The sequence below is a fragment of the Scyliorhinus torazame genome, chromosome 6 (genome assembly GCF_047496885.1).
Source record: "Scyliorhinus torazame isolate Kashiwa2021f chromosome 6, sScyTor2.1, whole genome shotgun sequence".
NCBI lineage: Eukaryota > Metazoa > Chordata > Chondrichthyes > Carcharhiniformes > Scyliorhinidae > Scyliorhinus > Scyliorhinus torazame.
This window is the reverse complement of record NC_092712.1, coordinates 211,499,724-211,521,661: the sequence shown is the minus strand read 5'-3', so window position 1 is coordinate 211,521,661 and position 21,938 is coordinate 211,499,724. Positions and strand designations below refer to the sequence as shown.

At 44.5% G+C, this 21,938-nt stretch overlaps 1 protein-coding gene and 1 long non-coding RNA gene across 8 annotated transcripts in view; both read right to left on the bottom strand.

Moving 5' to 3' along the window:
- Positions 1 to 21,938, bottom strand: part of LOC140425249 (RNA-binding motif, single-stranded-interacting protein 3) — a 2,012,293-nt gene that overhangs the window by 886,932 nt on the left and 1,103,423 nt on the right. Inside the window, exon 1 of one of the 7 annotated variants that reach the window (XM_072509363.1) lies at positions 11,976 to 12,496. The exons of 5 other annotated variants lie outside the window; for them this stretch is intronic. In XM_072509363.1, coding sequence (XP_072365464.1) covers positions 11,976 to 12,050 — 75 coding nt within the window. In that variant the 5' untranslated portion in view covers positions 12,051 to 12,496. Of the gene's footprint in view, positions 1 to 11,975; positions 12,497 to 21,938 lie in introns of those variants that run through there. One more of the 7 variants, XM_072509364.1, reaches the window with a different exon arrangement.
- Positions 976 to 6,612, bottom strand: LOC140425254 (uncharacterized). The gene is made up of 2 exons (XR_011947801.1): positions 6,466 to 6,612; positions 976 to 1,535 (listed from the first exon to the last, which is right to left on the bottom strand). It is a non-coding gene; the product is annotated as an uncharacterized lncRNA (long non-coding RNA).

The window sequence follows — 21,938 nt, the reverse complement described above, 5'->3', positions numbered from 1 at the left end:
AGTCTCTTACCTTTTGACCTTCATCCTTATTATTTTTACCTCTTTCCACCCTCTTGTGTTTGTCTGTCTGGTGTGTGTGGGGTGGTTAAAGTGGGTAGTAGTTACCCAGATGTTCATTGCATATTTCATGATTGTTCTTGATATAAATAAACAGTAATTAATTGTGTTTCAACTTGCAAACCTGGTGACTATAATTATTGGGCAGCCAAAGGCCAAAGACCTTGGGACTTTTGAGAATTATTGGTTAATTCACTTCTGTTGAGACTCTGGGGAACATGGGGTTGGAATTGACCACACACTTTATGTAACAATATGCTGTTTTTACCTACACATTACTCAATGTGCTTCAAAGTAATTCACTACATATATCGAGTTGCTTCAGAGAGTCATATAAGATATTAGGTTAATGTAATTAAGGGGAGGCAGTGGCATTGTCACTGGACTATTATCCAGAGACCCAGGATAATATTCTGGGGACCCAGATTCAAACCCCACCACGGCAGATGGTGAAATGTAATAATAATCTAATGATGACCATGAAATCGTTGTTGATTGTCATAAACACCCACTGATTCACTATGTCCTTTAGGGAAGAAAACCTGCCATCCTTACTTGGTTTGGACTGCATGTGAGTCCAGACCCACACAACAATGTGGTTGACTCTCCCCGTGAAGTGGCCTAGCAACCCATTCAGTTTAAGGGAAATTAGGAATGAACAACAGATGTTGACCCAGTCAACGACACCCACATCCCCTGAACAAACAATTTAAAAATTCCACTTTATCTAATTAATTTATGTTATTTCTTCCCTTCAATTTAGGCAACAAAACAACCAGTTTTCAGGCCATTCTTATTGATGAGCGCGACTGTGCAACAGTGGCCACCTTCTAATCTTTCTTCAATAGCCCAGCTCAATTTGGGAAGTCACTGTCCGGATTTATGAGCATCGACCTATGTTTTACCACACTTGCAATACAATGCTAATGTACTGAGTGAGGCACTTTATTTAGGTTGATTTAAGAAATATATCCGTACATTTGACTTTATAAATGTGTTCAAGGTGCACTCTCCACTCATCCAGCCAAACTGGCCTAGTATTCAAGGTCTGATGCAGTGGATCTCAGCAGGTGATGAACCTCTTGCCTGGTTCCCAATGCCACATGCTGACAACTACATGGTTCAGGAACTGCTGCTGCAGCCTTCTTGAAGATAGTGGCCATCCCAAATGGCAGGGTTCAGTGGAGCAGCAAGGGCAGTTTCTTCACATTTTCTTCTTCTTCCCATTTTCTCAAAAGGTTCTTCATTGCAGGCTAAATTGAAATGTTGCACTTCCACAAAATGGCTGCAAAAAACATTTTAACTTCAATAAACTTTAGCTTGGCATGCTAATCCGTACAACAGTTAGCTTTTCGCTTCAGAGCCACCGATGCTTTTACTGGACAGTTTCATGCTCTAGTTCATCAAAGAGAAAAGCCTCCTCGGTGAGCAAGGTTTGTCCTCTTCGCCATGTTTTTCAATGATCTTTGTAGATACTTCTGCGAAAAATAAGAGAACACCTTTTGGTTTGCCTGGAAAATGTAGATGATATGAATGGCAGTTACATGATTTGTAGAATAGACGTGGAGGTCGAATTTTTCTTTTGGCCATATGGGTAGTAATCTGGCAGAAGGGGATCATCTACTCACTTATCAAACCGGGATGATTTGTATTCCATTGACTGGCTGCATTCTATAATGGGTGGACAATCCACTCTGTCAGATTACAACCCTTATTCACCCTGTGACATCTACAGAACTGGTTTGGTGCAGTAAAATGAATGTAATCACACAGACTGTGAAAAAGCCACATAAATTTGGTTTACTACAAAAACAACAGTGAAGTGTGATCTTATGGAACTGCTTACTGAGCTTCATCCAATACTTTCTAGTAAGCATAGCTCCAGCCAGTTATTGGTTCGACACGAGCATCGTCATGAAAAGAAGCTGCTCTCTATTCTCATAATTTAACTTCACTTCTTTCAGGGTTCATCACTTTAATTTTAGCTAAGGCCTTCAAAAAATCCATTGGATCTAATACCAGAGTTGGAAAGCTTATTTAGTTAAAGGTATACTTGAAGACAAGGTTCAACAATGGTCTAATCCTCGTATTAATCTGAAAGAGGTATCTGCACATGTAGGGCAAAATCTTCCGTCCTGGTTTGGGGCTGGGACTTTCCAGTGTCGCCTCAATTGCATGGACCTTTGTTCTGCAAAGCCGAACTTTGTGTTCTCGCTCACAGCAGGTCCCACCACAGATGAAATGGAGATTCCCTCCCAAAATCAGACTTTATTTTTTTTTTAATAAACATTTTATTTAATTATTGAATATAAACTGTAATATACATATTGCCAAAAATAAACATACAATATAACTTTCATAAACTACCAAATACAAACCTACCTCCCTCTACTCTTCCCCCCCACACAGCCCTCTAACATGTCCAGGTCCTTAAAGAAAGAAATGAATGGCCACTATCTCTGACAGAACCTCCCCACTGAACCTCTGATGGTATACTTGACCTATTCCAGATGTAAGATCAACATCAAGTCTTCCATCCAGGTGGGGAGAGGGATCTCCAGTTGAGCAATATACACCTCCTGGTTATTAAGGAGACGAAGGCAAGAACGTCCGCCCTCACGCCCAAGTATAAAGACGGGAGCCAGGATTCTCCGAAATCCCGGCCAAGTGTTGACGCCGGCGTAAACACCGGAGTGGTGTACGCACACGTCAATGGGCCTCCTGGCCCAGCAATTCACCAGTCTTCAGGGGGCGAGCACGGCGCTGGAAGGCAGCCCTGCACAGGTCTGCGCATGCGCGCGACGGCCGTCTCCCCACCGGCGCATGCGAGTGGTTGCCGTCTCCGCGCCGGCACGGAGCAACACGTCAGAGACCTAACAGCGGGCCCGCGCGGAATGAGGTAGGCTCCTTCCAGATCACGGTCGCCCGCCGATCGGAAGCCCTGATCACGTGCCTTGACCCTGTAGAGGCCCCCCCCCCCCCCTAGTGTCAGATTCCCCCCGCCCCCGGACGTCCACCACGTCACCGGAGAATCGCGGCCCGGAGTCGGAGCGGCGTGGCAGGAATTTCCCACTTCCCCGGCGATTCTCCAACCCGGCGCAGGCTCGGAGAATCCCACCTGGGGAATCTGAAACTGCCAATATTGCAACCAGTGGGCACGGTTCTCAGGTTGTCTGCAAAATATTGGATATTGTGTCAAAAAAGAAAGCCCAGAATCCAGCAAGCTTAGGACAAGACCAAAACACATGTTTGCGGTTAGCCGATGTAAGCGAACAGCGGTCACACTTTGTCTTGAAAGAATCCACTCATCCTTGCTTTCGTCCAATGTGTTCGATGTAGCACTTTGAAGTGAATCAAACTCAGTCTGGAATTCACCCTGTAGAGGGCATCTCTCCAAACCTCCTCAGTAAGCAGCCCATTTCTCATATACTCTATTCAAAGGGGCAGGAACCAAAGATAGAATATGGCTGTACAGATCTGAAATTGACCCTCTCCCTTGCTGTGATACGACCAGTACCTTTTTCCAGCAGGGAAGAAGGGGGGCCCCCCCGAGGAAGAACGAAAAAAAACTTACAAACGTGAGAAATCCCAAATTTGAAAGAAACAAAAAAGGTTGGGACCGGACAGATTGTATCTGCCTGAAGAGTTTTTCAAGGCTGGCATGACTTCCATCTATAAATAAATCCCCAAAGTGTACCAGACCTTCCCTTCTCTAGGACCTGAACTTTGGATCCAAGTCCAAAGGCACGGCAGGTGGTTGTCACATATCGGGGCAAGTGAGGACAGTGAGAGTAGATTAAAGTGCTGCCGAAACTGCTTCCAAATCCTGAGGCACGAAATCACCACAGTTGAGGAAAGACCTACCGGGGAGAAGGACAGTAGAGCGGTGATTATGGAGTGTAGGGAGGAGGTTGTGGCACACGATGGTGCCTCTAATCTACTCTATTTTGATTTTGGATCAGACAGCTATTGTAGGATTTTCTGCATGTTGGTAGCCCAGTAATAAAGCAGCAGATGGGGGAGGGCCAAGTTTTCCGATCCTTTGTGTCTCTGCAGCAGAGCGCTGCAGATTCTTGGACACTTCCCTGCCCAGAAAAACACCAATATTAATTTGTCAACCGTAATCAAAAATGCTTTGGGCAAAAAAATGGGGATACTTTGAAATAAGAACAGAAACCTAGGTAGCACATTCATCTTAACAGTTTGGATCCTGCCCGTTAGAGTCAGGAGGAGATTATTCCACCTCTAAGTCCATTTTGATCTTGCTGATGAGTCTTGAGAAGTTCAGTTTGAGGAGCAAGGCCCAGTTATGGGCCACGCGGATCCCCGGATATCGAAAATTAGAAGGCGAGAGGCAAAAGGGCAGCGAACCAAGCTGAGCCCCTCTGGCCATTGAGTTTACTAGGAATCACTCACATTACTATGTTAGTTTATAGCCTGAGAATGTGCCAAATCGCGTGAGTATCTTCATGATGTTTTCTATTGAGGAGACAGGATCCGTAATATATAAAAGTAGGTCATCTGCATATAGTGAGATCCGGTGCTCCTCCCCCTCTCGGTGTATTCCCCTCTCAACGACCTCGGCGCTATCGCCAGATGTTCAATCACCATCATGAAGAGCAATGCAGAAAGGGGCAGCCCTGTCTAGTGCCATTGCCCAGCGTAAAGTATTCGGAGGAGGTTATATTTGTGCAGATGTTGGCTTTCGGGGAATTGTACATGAAAAGAACCCAGGAGGAGAATTTGAGGCCAAAACAGAAACTATCCAAGACCTCAAAAAGGTAGTTACACTCCACGCTATCAAATACCTTTTCTGCATCCAAAGATACTATTATGTCAGGTTCCCGAAAAGATGAGGTGGATAGGACAATGTTCAAGAGACATCGGACATTGGCCAATAACTGTCTACATTTGATAAAGCCTGTCTGATCTTCCGAAATTATATCGGAAGACATGGCTCCATACAGGTTACCAGGACTTTTGCCAGTATCTTAACACTCGAGTTAAGGAGTGAAATGAGTTGGTATGACCAAACTTACTCGATTTAAACAAATTATGATAGAAAATATATTTTAAGAAAACTACTTCCTGGCCAATTTTCAAAATACACACATTCCTGAAGCACTGAAATGGAAATTTTACCCTGCTTGGATGACCGCCCCCACTCCAGGTTCTTGTTAATTTTATGTCTGGGATCAGTTCCAGGTTCAGCAATTCATCACTGAGTTTCTATTTACAGAACACCTTTTCTTTGTCATAATGAAGGCCTCCTCACCAATGATTAATCGAGAACCTCTCTAACGCTAGACTGGAAGAGTGGGGTTTTAGTTTCTGATGGATCCCTTTCGATAATCTGTTTTTGACATATGTCACCAGGTTAAAATCAAATTTAACTGCAAATTTTCTAATCTGTTTGGCTTGCTAAAGCACCAACGGTGGTGTTATCACCTTGGTATCTTCTCTAACTTCAGTTTCTCACCTGCACACTACCCCTTGGGAACACAATCCATAAACAAAGTGCAGAATTTTACACGGGCGCACATTGCTCACTGCAACAGCTAGCTACTCAACATATTTTACGTGCGACCCTTTCCACCCCCCCCCCCCCCCCCCAACCCCGCACACCAACCCTAGCTGAAAACACATCCGCGGGAGAGGGGCTGCAAAATCCAGACATTGCATCAGTCGCCATATGTTCGCTGACAAGACCTAGCTCTGCCTCACCACCACCTTTCTCAACCGCTCCCTGGTCTTTGAATTCTCAAACACTTGTGAGCAGAAATTTCCACCAACTAAATATTGGGAAGACTGAAGCCATTGTCTTCAGTCTACAACATAAGCCATCTCTCTCCTTGTTGGAGGTTGAACTAGGCAGTTCTAAACCTTGGTGTCATATTTGACCCAAACATGAGCTTCCAAGCATATATCCAGCCATCATTAAAGCTGCCTACTTACCCCTCCGCAACATTGCCGACTCTGCCCTTCAACTGCTGAAAATCTCATCCATGTCTTTGACACTTATATATGACTGCACCAATGCACGTCTGGCCTGTCTCCCATGTTCTACCCTCCCTAAACTTGAGGTCATCTAAAACTTCTGCCTGTGTCCTAACTCACACAAAATTCTGTTAATCCATTACCCCCATGCTTGCTGACCTATATTGGCTCCCAGCTAAGCAGTATCTCAATTTAAAAATTCTCACCATTGATTTCAAATCACTCCCAATCTCTATAATCCCCTCCAGCCCTACATCTGTCCCAGGCATCTGAGCTCCTTCAATTCGGGCATTCCAAAATTTAATCACTGTACCAATGGTGGAGGTGCATTATGTTACTACGGCCCGATTTGAGAATGTCCTCTGTCTCTGAACCTCTCTTTCCTCATTTAAAATGCTCTTTCAAACCTACCTCTGGTCAGCAGCTGTAATATCTCCTTATGTGAGTCCGGTTTTGTTTTTAATGTTCCTCACGATATGTTTGACTGCAATACAAGTGCTACATGAAAATTGTTGTAGTTAGAAAGGGAGTTCTTCAGATTTAAAACAGGCATATTTTACTGCAGATAGTCTGACAGAAGGACAGCTTAAATGCCTCTACATATTGTGATTTTCACGCCCATTGAATTTCTTAATTGTGACTTTATTTAAGCTTCTCGCAAGCCCAACTGACAATCAAATTTACTTGTGAGTCATGGATATATATCTTCCAACTTTGGAAATTGAGTTTCTAAATAGTCCCTGACGGAATCAGAAGCATTCCATCCTGAGAACACAAATCAAAGAGGATGTTGGATGATGTTGTCTCTGTCCCCTCCCACCCAAGATTTTTCCACCATCTTGTGCAAAGGACATAGTATGATTAGAATCATAGAATTTACAGTGCAGAAGGAGGCCATTCGGCCCATCGAGTCTGCACCGGCTCTTGGAAAGAGCACCCTACCCAAGCCCACACGTCCACTCTACCTCCATAACCCAGTAACCCTACCCAACACTAAGGGCAATTTATCATGGCCAATCCACCTAACCTGCACATCTTTGGACTGTGGGAGGAAACCGGAGCACCCGGAGGAAACCCACGCACACACGGGGAGAATGTGCAGACTCCGACAGACAGTGACCCAAGCCGGGAATCGAACCTGGGACCCTGGAGCTGTGAAGCAATTGTGCTAACTACTATGCTACTGTGCTAGAAAAACATTCTACAGAAGCCAAAGCACAGAATTCTCAGAATTAAGTTATTTTGTAAACGAACGCAGACTATAAGGGGCAAATTTAAAATTCATGTCAACATTGTATTTCAGTACAGACCTTCCACATTTTATAATTGAAGATTATCCAGATCAGAAATCACCACCTTGAATGTTGATTCATCTTATTTTACTTCACATCCATTTTAACATCTCCAAAACCTCAAGCGTCTATAAACCAACCATTTTGGTTGTACTGTTAGGGAAGGCACTTTTAAAAATTAATTTTAACGCAAAGTTTGAAGGAGTGAGGTTGTTTTTACAACTATGGTGTGGAGGAAGAAAACCTTCAAAAACCTCAAATGTCTTCTGCATGCACTGGATGGATGATAGTCACATGCTTTTACAAACAAATATCTAGTCTTTTAAGTCACTAAATATACATCCTCCAAACCCGATGAGCTGCACACAATCTTAAAAATAAAAATGGAATAAGACTTCTCATCCTTTTCGTCTCAGAATATTTTCCAAACAGACAAAAAAAATGACCCCATCACGCAGATTGTGGAGTACATTCCGATCGATCCCATCATCCCTTCAAAACAGGAAATATAGTAGCAAAAAAGGTTTTGCATTTTTATCTTAAAGTTAATTGCATTGGGTTTGTAAATACTGTGTATTTTTCAAGCTTTAATTTTAGATGAGTGACCTTCCTACAGTTGACGGGGAACAGTTCGACTCCAGAACCTTCAGTTCAGAAGATAATGTGCTTATATTTTACGGTAATTCTGAATATACTGTATAGGCTGAGAGCATCTGTGTGTCCCGTCCAGTCCTGGCTGCACTCCAGGCTGCAGATGGCTAGAGAAGGCAGTTTGAAATTTGTGCTTGCTTGATGAATTGCTCCCTCCATCTGACCCAGCTCCACGCTCGGCACTAAACACAATCTGAATAACACAAGGCAATGGAGCCTTGTCAGGTTGGCTGGTATTTGGAATCCCTGCACCAAGATCCTTCTGTGAGTCCAGATGGTGGAGCAGGGGATATATCAAATGTGGTAAAAAGTAATCAGACTGCAAAATGAGCAGACAATAGGGGGTCTTCAGTGACTTGACACTACAGAAGTGACACAGGTTATCAAATCAAATCATAGCCACACACACATTGACACTTCTTGTGCATTAGCTTCAAATTAGACAGCATGTCAGTGCAACAAGTGTTTGTTTTAAATTCTGTGTACATACAGTTTTTATTCAGCAACTTTTCAACGTCTGTCTGCTAGCTTCTGTGGGCAACACAAGTCAAATTGACAGGGGAAAATACACAGAACGCTCAGAGAAACAAGGCCAAAGAAATTATACTTTGCAAATTTAGAGCAAAGAGACACAATGTAGTGATCTATCATTGGCAATGACATTGCACCACCATATTCTAGACCTGCAAAGGGGTATATTCAAAGCTTTCATCCTGACTTTAGAATGTCAAAATGACAAAATGACTTTAAAACATTTGATAATGGTCTAATTCTAATTGTAACAGACAGTACAAATTCAATAAAAATTGAAAATTCTACAAACAGACAACATGTGTGTCAGTTCCTGGATCAGTTAATGTTTCAGTTGCAGACCTTTAGTACTCTTGGATAGGATGTTCTGCCTGGTATTTTCTGCTTTTGTTTCAGGTGTTCAACATATGTAGAAGTTTTTTTCTGTTCTTAAGTGCACCTTAAAATATGATATTTCAACTTGTCAAAATCAGGATCACAAGTTCCTAAATTCAACCTGTCTGATTCCTTAAATAAATTCAAATCTTGCAAGTTAGGATTACTCAAGCTTACTCTTTTCTCAGCCTGGGGTCATCTTCATCAGCCAGCCCTATAGCCACCATTATCAGCCCCCCCCCCCCGCCCCCGCCCATTCAGAGTTGGCCTATAGGTCACTCCCCTTAGCTCAGGCAAACTAGCTGGCTCGCAGCAGTGATATTTTCCAGTAAAAATTGACCTGGAAAAATAACTAGCTATGGTACCAACTGCATTTATTTATTTAGCAAAACAGCACCATAATTGTAATACATCTAAAATTTTAGGCCGTGTTTAGATTTTCCAAAACAGTACTCAGGAGAGTACACAGGAAGCTGTTTAACGTTCCGCAAGAATGTGTTGGAATATTTTGCTCAAAGACCAAATCAGGAACTGAGAGCTCGGACTACTTTAGAATGCCGATTTCATTATAAAATTAGCTTGCACGTGGCCTATATTAAAATGAGAGTATTGTGACATCGGCTTTATTACAGGATATTGATAAACAAGACCACCAGATTAACAAAGGTCAGAGTTGCAGACTGATTTTTTTTTCTCTGAAGTAACATGCTCAAATTGAAAAATAAAATGTCCCGCTGCTTTATGAGAATCAACATGGTTCCAAGACAAAACGCTGAACTCTCCTTAATTTGTTTGACTGGAACCAATCACGATAAAGCCGTTCTGCGACTGGTTCAATTTATACATGTTGCAAAATGGCCGAACCTACTGTCCTTCTTGAAACACCAGCTAACACTAAATGTGTACTACTAAGAGCAACAATAACAGTGTTGCCAACTGACGGCAACTTCAACATGCCAATGTCAGACCATAACAAATCACTGGCCATCAAATCAGAAAGCAGCGCACTTGTAGAGAACACACATTCCATTTTGAATCAATGGTATCATTGGTTTTGCTTTATACAGTACAAGCTGAATCATAGAACTGGAACACCACAGTCCAGACATGCAATGTACAAAACCAGCATGACTGTCTACCTCATGGGAAGGGGAGGAGGGGAATTTGTATCCCTATCCTTTCCAACAAACATTATAAAATGATTTTAAAAAGCAGAGCCATGCATCCTGCATGCGGAAACATACTTTATAGATTTTTTTACAAAATTAAAACAGGCTGTGCAATGATCATTGCATCAGTTATTGGCTATTAGGTGCTCATTTTAAAGTCACATTTCTGTTTCCAAAATTGCATATAATGTTGTTCAAAGTAATATTTCAGGTATTAATAAATCATCAAATACATGCACACAATTAGCAACCATTCCTCAGATACAAAAACTGCAGAAATGGGGTTCATGTAAAAATACATTTATCCACATATGGTGCCTTTAAGTGCCAAGAAGATTCTCAATGTGCTTCATTGCAAGGCATTCTTGACCTCTAAAAGCCAGCTTACTTACAATTTAAACCATGCTGTCTTAAGTGTGTTGCACAACAGCTCTCTTAGGTTTTTAGCCTGTCAGTAGCATTCAATCAAAAAGAGCTGAAGAAAAACTCAAGGTATTTATTTACAACGACTGGAGTAACATACACAAAAAAGCTCTTCTAATTAGAATAGGGAATCTAATCAATGAATGGCCACTGTCTGGAAGACCAGATTTTACTCTGCACGCAACTAACCATGACCACCAAAAGATGTTTGAAAAAGAAATAACTAGGAATCGGAGGAACTGATGGCATGTAGATGAAAATTAGCAACACACATGGAGACATCCCAGTCACTGATCATCAAAAACAGTGAAACAATGACAAAATGTAACTGTAATTTTCTAATCCAGTCAGAAATTGCAAGATTGGTTTATCTAAAAGCTGGCAGTATTCAAACTACTAAAGTGAGTAAAGAGTCTCCCTATCCCTGGAGAGAGGGCTGGGAAATAAAGATCCTAGACCCAGACCAAGCCCTGCTACAATTGCAGTTGAACTGGAACCTCAGCTGGTATTATTAAAATGGCCTAGGAGCTGATGACTAGCTTTCCAGTTAATAAAAACCAGATGTTTTCCTTCTACTCTGTTAGCAAGCGCTCTCGGTTACTTTGTGGACTGTGGACTGTGATTCCCCCCCCCCCCCCCCCCCCTGCTCTGAGACATTTAAAAAAACGGAAAATGGAGATTTAAAAAAAGACAACAATTATAAAGGGAGGATTTTACTGGTATATTTTATTCAAGGCTTTAACAACACAGGACTGCAGGCACTGGAGCAGCCAGCAACAACCCAGAGCAGCCAACAGGGTGGAGGCTGAACGCTCGCAGAGATCACATTCTCTGGAAATCGACCTTGAAGGGGGAAAGAAAAACCTTGTAAAATGCTGTATAGTGAGGGAAATAAAACCAGCTGGATTGCACAATGAGCGAAGCCAGACAGACTTTGGGAAAGCAGTATGTAATACGTACTGTCTAAAAGAGTTGCCACTGGCAACAGGGAAGTAAAATGCATTAAAATTATAAATCAAATCAAAGTGTCACCAGCTGCGGTCAAATTTGTAGCTAAAAAAGAAAAACACGCAGGCCTTCCCGGCAGCTCAACTAACAGGTAAATGAGATGTCACCCGAAGAATCAGCCGCCAGTGGCTGGGATACTTCCATTAAACAAAAAGGGGCAAACAATTTATTTTAAAATCAAAGCAAGTGAAATCTATCTTTCATACAGAGAGCAATAAAGGGTTTCAATTAGCATCGTTCAAAAAAGTGTTAATCCTATAAACAGGCAAATCTATAACAACAGACCTTTCTCTTTCAAGTACCTATTTAGGCTAATAGTTCTGCCTGCAGGACACTTGGTTGAAGAGAGGTTTTTAAAAAAGAACATAATTCACAATACTCGGTAGGTGACTTGTCATTCATCTTTCAGTAAGTGCATAAAATCTGCATAAAATACTGGAAAAAAAATACATCGAGTGCTTGCGTACAGTACCTTTGTGTGGAGGTAATGAGGGTAATAGTAAGTGTACTGAGGGTACATTGGCTGCTGTTCCAAACGTTTGCCCATGTAGATGGAATCTTTATCGCCGGTGTAGGGAACTCGCTGACAGCGTGTAGTGCCCCAGGCCCTTCTTCCTCTTAAACCACTATTCCTGACAGTGTCAATGACTGATGAGGCTTTCGGGACTTCTCTGCCTTCTGCTGCGTGCCAGTTTAAATACAGCTGAAAGATTTTTCCTTTGGATTCAGAGTTCTGTCGGAGCGTGTCCTTCCTTTCTTTAAAAAAAACGTATACAATCCTTGCTATTTGATAAAAGTATGATTGCCAAAATGTCAGTTGGTAAGTGCCCACAGCAACTCCGATTACTTTGAAGGATGAGGAAGATAATACAGCGGGCTTTAAAATCTCTGCAGTCCTGGCTTCCTCTTAAGCTTTCTGTGTTTCCACCAGCCTTCCAGCCTTGTTGCTGCTATCTCCTTCACAGAGTGACATGGTGTTTAGGGCTTGTCTTGTCTTTCATTCAACCCCCCACCCCTCTCCCCTCCTCCTCCTCCTTCTCGCTGGTGGGTGGGACTACGGCAGCCTCTCCCTCGAGAAAGAGACGCAGTCCAGAAGGCTGCAGTATTTCCTTCAAGAAATAGCCTGCATTCAGTCTGATGCAGGCAGGAGCCCAATTCACTCTGCCATCTCGCTTGAATGTTAAGTACTTTTACAAGAGGACAATCCTAACCGGAATAACGAGGTACACACAGGCAACGGGCATTCAGTCCTCTCAAAAAGTTTCAACTTTTGGAAATAAATACATTTCTGCCTGGCTACACAATAGATAACATTGTTTCATTTTGACTTTGCTTTAAAAAAATGGAGCAAACTGTTTGTTTCCCATGATTGTTACACCTTAATTCTAATCTCCAGTAAAACAGACAACACTGAAATAATTGTGGTTGAGGTCTAAATTAGAAAAGGTAGCAACGATCTGATCACCAAAGAACCAACCTTTTTTTTAAAAAAAACTTCCAGCTGAGAGCAATTCTGTCCTTTCAGTTCTACCTTCAATCTCAAACTGAATTTAAAATGTAGGCTACAGCAACAGCCCTTACTTAACATGAAAAATATTTGCAGGAGAATGAGCATAAATGGTTGAAAAATAATTTTGTGTCTGTTTTGTGCTATGCACTGGTTGGAATCCGAACTTAAAGGGGAATCATCATCATGCAAAGTGGTTTGGCAAACTTTATTCGATTGTCTATAAATACATGGTGAGATCTTACGACTGTTCACGCCAGTGGGATCATCTGGTCCAACAGACGGCGCAGCCCCGCTGCAGATTTGCCAGTGGTGTGGGGTGGATTAAACGGAAAATCCCATTGACAGCGGTGGGGTGAATTCAATGGGAAATCCCATGGACAGTGGCGGGGTGAATTCAATGGGAAATCCCATGGACAGTGGCGGGGTGAATTCAATGGGAAATCCCATAGACAGTGGCAGGGTGAATTCAATGGGAAATCCCATTCTCTAACCATTACCCCATGAATAAGATTAAATACATTTAATACACACCAAATATTTCATAATGAGTTATAGAAAATGCTCAATCATTTGTATATTAAAGAACTATCATCAACCTCAAATGGTAAAACCAGAAGGCATATTTACACTTTGGATGCAGAGGGAATGCACGGCTCTCACAGTCAATGTTCTGTGCAATCAACATGCACCTCACTTCACTTGCCCTTGCTTTACATGCGCATCACATCAGTCATACCAGTAGGAAGAAAACTAGTGGACAGAAATCAACGTAATGTTGCAACCGTGTGCATGGGCAACACTCAACAAGTTGTGCAATGGGCCACATTCAGAATCCAGATGGACCGCACGTAGCCCCCTGGCCACAGGTTGCCTACCACTGGCTTAAACCACTTAGTTGCCGCTTCAAGTGAAAGAAAAAGGCATTGACGTGTATTGTGGACACCCAATAGGCCCAACACCAGTCACCAATCCCATTGGGCCCTTTTTCTCACACTATTCAATGTGGAAGTCAAATATTTGGAGAAGTTCCAAAAATATAAAAGACACCCCAGGCCACCAAACGGAAGATCACAAGCTGCCCTGGATTTAAAGACCAGACAGTCCAGCCATCTGACACAGGAATTCGTATCACAAGGGTCAAGGAAGAATATATCATTTCCCAGATTCCCCACTTGTAAAGCATTCGAAGCCTAGCAACTTGGTGGATGGGGTTGGAACACTGGATGGTGGGTCCGCCATGTATCTTCCATGCTAAACAGCAGGGGCTGTTAGCTGAAAAGATATTTAAAACTATAAGAGAAATTGACCTAGTTTTCAGACTAGCCAGTCACCAGCAGAACCTAAGAATTAAGGCATTGCCACTTTGCAGAAACTAAGATAGTTCCCGATAACAGGCAAGGGATCCATGGAGCTCCACAGAGTTCATTATCACATACAACTCAGTACATCAAGATAAAGCTGATATTTTCCACGTTATCACTCCACTTAGTGCTTAGATCGTGGCAGGGTGCACTGTGTAAGATAGTCATAGATCGCACGGTGTACAAGTTAAACATGTGTGTTGTTCCATAGAATGATCAGGGCAGTACGAGGTGTGTTGTGCCCATGAATGAGAGCGTGGTCGTTGTCTGGAACCGATAAAGAGCTAATGGTTCGAATAACAACACGCCTTGCTGTCTGTTATAATCAATAGCGTAGGCAAATGAATATGGCTTACATCAAGATAACACTGTCACGCTCCTCTGAGAATACATGTCATTTCAGAAGTAATGTTAAAGCTACAGCACTGTTTACATATTCAGAATTTTAAGTGTCAAAGGGCACTGTACACACTGACCGAGGGATGCTACAGAACGCCTGTTAAAAATGTCAAAAGTTTTCTCTCAAAAAAGTTCAGTTATTTCCTTCAAAGGGAAAACACTATCAAAAGCTTGTCTCATTGCTTGAATGTCGATAATGCTAATTATTTTAAACTGATATTGAGAGGTCCATATTTGAATTGAACAAGCCCTGCATCATTATGGAAATGAAAACAAGGTTAAATGGCAAGAATGGCATTCCTACTTGCAAGACAAGGCTTTGGTGTCATATTGCATTTGAAATGCAATGAGACTCCAATGGCCGACAGGCAATTTGCAGTGAAGTGTTGTTAAATAAGCACCCCGGTTTTCCGTAGCTATTTCCACTGATATTGTGTTAAAAGATATGAGCCTTTCAATAAATATTACAGGAACATTCAGATGCAAAATTCTAAGGTAAGACAGAAATCACCATTCAGGTTTTCATCAGAGAATACATAAGGAGGGGCTGTGGATTATGATTGATAACTCATGAACAATGAAGCCATAGTCAATGCATTAAGTAGAATGTGGGTCATATTCTGTATATCTAGATCACTGTGGTCTGTTTAAATCACATAACAATACCCAGAACAACATGTAAATATTCATTTTAAATACCAACTTATTAATCAACAACCGTTGATGTGGTTATAGTCACTTCATTGTTGCTTTTTTCACAATTCTCCCTCTTTTCGATTACAATGTCCTCGCCACCAAACACAACATAGATTTCATGGAACGGATATAACTGCATGGAACAAAATGATTCGATGTGTTACAGGTGGTTAGATTGGAGAAGCTGGGAATATTTCCACTGAAGAGAAGGCTGAGAGGAGATGTGATAATGGTATTCAAAATCATGATGGGTCTGGACAGGGTAGATAGGGAAAAACTGTTCCCATTGGTGCAAGGATCGAGAACAAGACGGCACAAAATTAAATGTAATTAGAAAAAGAAGTAATGGCGACAAGAGGAAAAGTTTTTTCTACACAGTTAGTGGTTAGGATCTGGAATGCACTGCCTCAGAGTGTGGCAAAGACAGATTCAACTGAGGCACATAAGAGGGAGTTAAATTATTATCTGAAAAAAGAACATTCAAGGCTACAGGAAGAGGCTGGGGATGTGGTACTAGTTAAATTGTGCCTGTGGAAACCCGACACAGACATGATGGGCGGAATGACCTCCTGTGCAGTAATACCCCAGGCCAGCCAGGGTGAGTCACTACCTCCACCGTGTCCCTGGCACCAACTCACATAAGGTTATAAAGTTAGACACCAGTTAAGTTGGCACGGGTGAAGCACAAAGGTCAGCAAAAGGTTAGCAATAGAGGCTAGGGCACAATAACTGTGTATATCACAATAAACACCAGGGGCGAAATTCTCCGGATTCGGCGCAATGTCCGCCGACTGGCGCCCAAAACGGCGCAAATCAGTCGGGCATCGTGCCGCCCCTAAGGAGCAGAACACTCCAAATCTTGGGGGGCCGAGCCCCAACCTTCAGGGGCTAGGCCCGCGCCAGACGAATTTCGGCCCCGCCAGCTAGCGGAAAAGGCCTTTGGTGCCCCGCCAACTGGCGCGGAAATGACATATTCGGGCGGCGCATGCGCGGGAGCGTTAGCTACCGCTGACGGATTTCCCGCGCATGCGCAGTGGAGGGAGTCTCTTCCGCCTCCGCCATGATGGAGACCGTGGCGAAGGCGGAAGGGAAAGAGTGCCCCCTCGGCACAGGCCCGCCCGCGGATCGGTGGGCCCCGATCGCGGGCCACGCCACCGTGGGGGCACCCCCCGGGGCCAGATCGCCCCGTGCCCCCCCCCCCAGGACCCCGGAGCCCGCCCGCGCCGCCTTGTCCCGCCGGTAAGGTAGGTGGTTTAATCTACGCCGGCGGGACAGGCATTTTAGCGGCGGGACTTCGGCCCAACCCGGCCGGAGAATCGCGAGGGGGTGCCCGCCAACCGGCGCGGCGCGATTCCCGCCCCTGCCGAATGTCCGGTGCCGGAGAATTCGGCAACCAGCGGGGGCGGGATTCACGTCAGCCCCCGGCGATTCTCCGACCTGGCGGGGGTCGGAGAATCTCGCCCCTGTTCACCAATGTTCCGAACTGCCATGGTCCTCTGTCTGAAGAGTGTGAGGGATGGGCTGGGAGCAGAGGGTGTACAGGGTGTGGGGGCGGTGAGAGGCCGGTGGTGGGGGGCGCAAGTGTTGGAGATAGACACGGGCCAGGGCCCCCAGGGCAGTCAGAGGCCACCCCCGGGATCATAGAATCATAGAATTTACAGTGCAGAAGGAGGCCATTTGGACCATCGAGTCTGCACCGGCCCTTAGGAAAGAGCACCCCACATAAGCCCACACATCCACCATATCCCCGTAACCCAGCAACCCCACCTAGCTTTTTTGGACACTAAGGGCAATTTATCATCGTCAATCGACCTAACCTGCACATCTTTGGACTGTGGGAGGAAACCGGAGCACCCGGAGGAAACCCACGCACACACGGGGAGAACATGCAGACTCCGCACAGACCGTGACCCAAGCCGGGAATCGAACCTGGGACCCTGGAGCTGTAGCTGTGAAGCAATTGTGCTAACCATTATGCTTCCGTGCTGCCCAGTTGCTACTGTCCTGTCCGAGGTCACCCTCGGAGGTGGTAGGGGATGGGGCCAGATTGGTGGAGGCTCTATGTGGTAGAGTCTATCCGGTGACCCATCAGTGCATGCCGGCCCGTTGCTCCACCCCAGACACCATCCCCATCCCCGCCACCCCAGGGGTTCGATAAGACCATGACATGGAATGGCCAACACACGTGCAGGGATCAACCGGGCGGACAGTGGAATATGCTACCGAGGGCAGGAATCTGACCGAATCAAACAAAGCTGAGCACTAGAGCTCATGGCAGAGCGGGTCATCATTATCCTCCATCACAGGGACCAGACCCGCTATACTGCCAACCCAGGGCAGCACCCTATAGTGAAGCAGGGAGGAAGCACGGAGTGGGGTGCAGGAGCGAGGGGGGATGTGGCGTGTGTGGGTGGAACCGGACATTCGAGCTATCAGACGCCAGGCTCCCTAGTTGGTGAACCTGGAGGTGATCAGATTTTCCCCTGCGTGGTGGCCCTATTGTGCGGCCTCCTGTGGCTGCCCAGACCACATGTCCTGCCCATCCTGGCCCTCCTACATATTCTCCTCGTCGGACAAAGCCTGGCATGCATCCTCCTCCTTCAGCTGCATGATATTTTTGATGCAGACTCGATGGGCCAAATGGCCTCCTTCTGCATTTTAGGGATTCTATGACCTGCTCACTGACGTTCAGTTTGAATTCCGTAAGGGCCACTCAGATCCTGACCTCACAGCAGCCTTGGTTCAAACATGGATAAAAGAGTTGACTTCCCTTGACATCAAGGCAGCATTTGACCGAGTATGGCAACAAGGAGTCCTGTCAAAACTGGAGTCAATGGGAGTCAAGGAGAAAACTCTCTGCTTGTTGGGGTCACACCTGGCACAAAGGAAAATGGTTGTGGCGGTTGGACATCAATCATCTCAGCTCCAGGACGCCACTGCAGGAGTTCCTCAGGGTAGCATCCTAGGTTCAACCACCATCAGCTGTTTCATCAATGAACCTTCTTTCCATCATAAAGTCAGAAGTGGGGATATTTGCAGATGACTGCACAATGTTCAGCACCATTCATGGCTCCTCAGATTCTGAATCAATTCATGTCCAAATGTAGCAAGACCTGGGCAATATGCAGGCTTGAGCAGACAGTGGCAAGAATATTCATGAAAACATAGAAACAGGAGCTGGAATAGGCCATTCGACCCTTCAAGTGTGCTGTTCCATTCATTATCATCATGGTTGATCATCCACCTCAGTAATCTGTTCCCGCTCCCTGTCTTTGCTCCCTTTAGCCCTAAGAACTATATTTAACTCTTAACTCATCCTTGAAAATTCATGCCCAACCCAAATCTAACCATCACCCTTTAAAATTAATTGGCAGTACCATCACTGAATCCCCTACTGTCAACAACCTGGGGTGTTTCTTTTGATTGGAAACTAAACTGGACAAGCCATATAAATATTGTGACTACAACAGGAGGTCAGGGTAGGAATCCTATGGAGAGTAACTCATCTCCTGACTACCCAAAGCCTGTCGCCTATCGACAAGGCACAAATCAGGAGTGTGATGGAATTCTCTCCACTTGCCTGGATGAGTTCATCTCCACCAACACTTAAGAAGCTTAACGCCATCCAATGGGCATCCCACCCACAAACATTCGCTCCCTCCAGCAGCAGCACATAGTGGCAGTAATGTGTACTGCAAGATGTACTGCAGGAACTCACCAATGGTCCTTAGACGGAATCATCCAATCCTCGCCTGCTCCCATCTAGAAGGACAAGAGCAGTAGACACATGGGAACACCATACCTGGAAGATTCTCTCCAAGAAATGCACCATCCCAACTTGGAAATATATCGCCACTCCTTTACTGTCACTAGTCAAAATCCTGGAACTCCCTCCCCAACAGCACTGTGGGTGCACTGCACCAGAGGGACTACAGCATTTCCAGAAGGCAGCTCATTACCATTTTCTCAACGGTAATTAGGGATGGGCAATAAATCCTGGCCTAGCCAGTGACGGCCACATCTCTTGAATTAATAAAAGAAAGCATTCAACTTTTCTTTCACCTGCTCATTTTCTTCTTCAGCTCTTGCTATTTTACTCTGCATTTCAGTCCATTGCTTTGTCACTACTGATAGTGCCGATTCAGCTTTTTCTGAAGTAATATTCAACATCTTTTCATCTCCTCAGGGGGAGGGGGGGATTTTCTGTGTCCCCATGGTATATTTCTCGGCGGCGGAAGGTGGCCCGCCATTGGCCAGTGGTGGGATCTTCTGGTCCCGCCATTATCAATGGGATTTCCCGTTGAATCCACCCCACCACCTGGAAACCCATGGTGGGGGTTCATCGTCGGCAGAAGTAGAAGATCCCGCTGGCGAGAAGAGCCGGAAAATTCCCCCCCACCTCATGTTTTTCCAGGGGCACATATTGATTATCCAAGGACTCTTTGAAGATGGCAAGTTCGTTAAGTATATTTTCTGCCTACTGTTGTGCCTGTCAATACGTCTGGTTGACTTCTTCCAACTCCTTCAATTTGCCGAGAATAGAATTCAGAATTGTTATTTGTCACCTCTGCTTTTCTGGAGATACATAATGAGTCTGCACATGATTCAGACACCCTTTTATTGCATTCTTTCCTAGCCTTCTTGCACCCTCATGGCACCTCAGGAAGCTTGGTTGTTCAGATCGTGAACAGTTTGGTTCATTCAAGATTTGGGCTTTTACCTGTTTTCAAAAGTACGCTAATGATAATAAGGGTTCCAGAAAAGGGGACAAATTGTTTTGAAAACCTGAGTGAATTTGCTCGTTATCTCCTGTATACCAACATGGCTGACGCAGCAGCCACTCAGTGACTGGGGCTGCTCCACAGCAGCACTGGGTGGCCAGAAGCTGCAACTACAGCGCACTCAGCACTCACTTCATAACTGCAGTCAAAAAAATCCCACACACTGTCACACTGCTCCACAGAAATTTTTGATGTATTCTGGGATGAAATGCCATGTGCTCCTCAGTATTTTCTGGATACTTTGACTTTATATTCATGAACATGAAATATAGCATGAGAATGAGTACACAGCAAAAACTAGTAATTTAAAAAGCAGAGTTGGTTGGAATGTTAACACTTTCCTTACAACAGGTTGAGCAGCTGAAATATAAAACTAAGATTCTACAGTGCCAAAATAAAAGACTGTGGATGATGAAAATCTGAAATGAAAACAGAATTTTCCTGGAAAAACCCAATCATTCAAGCAGCCTCCATGGAAACAGAAATCGAGGGCGGAACTTTCTATTTGTTTTGACGATGTGTCGACTCAGGTGGGAAAAGCAGTGTGCAACCCATCGGCTGCACTGCTGGCTTTTCCAGCCATATTTTTTGACAGATAGTCAAATCAAATCTTGGAGGTGGGTCCCACGACATAACGGCTGGTGGGACAGCCTCAGTCACTGCCAGGGTCAGTGGCCAGGGGACATTGCCGGGGGGCACTGCCAGGGCACTGCTGAGGCATGACCCCCCCCCCCCCCCCCTGCAGGGGCTGTACTTACCTGTGCACCCCCAGTGGGTTATCTTTGCCGTGTCCCGGTTTGTCCAGAACATTGTACCGGTATCTCTCAACGTTGAAATAGATAGGAGGAGCTGTATGAAGTTAGGTAATGTATCTGATAGTTACGCACGAAACACGGCAGAAAAATTAGAGCTTGTCAATTCTAGTGTAAGTAAATATTTGACAAATCTTGATGCTCTGGCCCTGGAAATTAACTTTTCCAAGTGTGGCGATCCCGTCAGATTTTCTGTCTTCTCTCTCTCTCTCTCTTTCAATTCTTATACATTTCAGAGAAGTGCACTTGCTTTCCCTGTTTACGCAAGTCACCGTTCCCCAGGAGAGGGTGCGGTGATGTTTTGGAGTTGCAAGTTCCAGTACAAAAGCAGATAGAAAGTCAGTGGGCAAGTGCAATGCAATGAATGGCTAGTTCACCACTGTTTGCAAAATAGAAACACAGAAAATTTAGATCAGAGAATGGAGCCTTTCAGCCATTTGTGTCCACGCCAGCTGAAAAAGATCTATCTAGCCTAGTCCCATGTTCATGTTCTTGGTCTTTAGCTTTGTAGGTTACAGCACTTACAGTGCATATCTGATGAGGTTTTCTGTCTCTACCACCCTTTCAGCAGGTGAGTTCCAGTATCCCATTATTCCACTGAGTGAAAAATAAATTCGCATTTCCCCTTGAATTCCTCTGCCAAATACTTTAAATTTGTAGCCTTGTTAACCTTTCTTCGAAGGGAACTACGTCCTTCCAAGGGCCCGGGAGTGGGGGTGGAGGTGCTACAGATCATATCGAACACTAGGGCCCACAAGACTAAGGGCTTGGTGTTTCAAAATGAGTCCTCAGGTCAGCTGCAATGAACAACTAGGGCTTCAGATACAATCATGAAGCATTCAGTCTTTATCCTCTGGTCTCTTAAAGGTTGTGTTG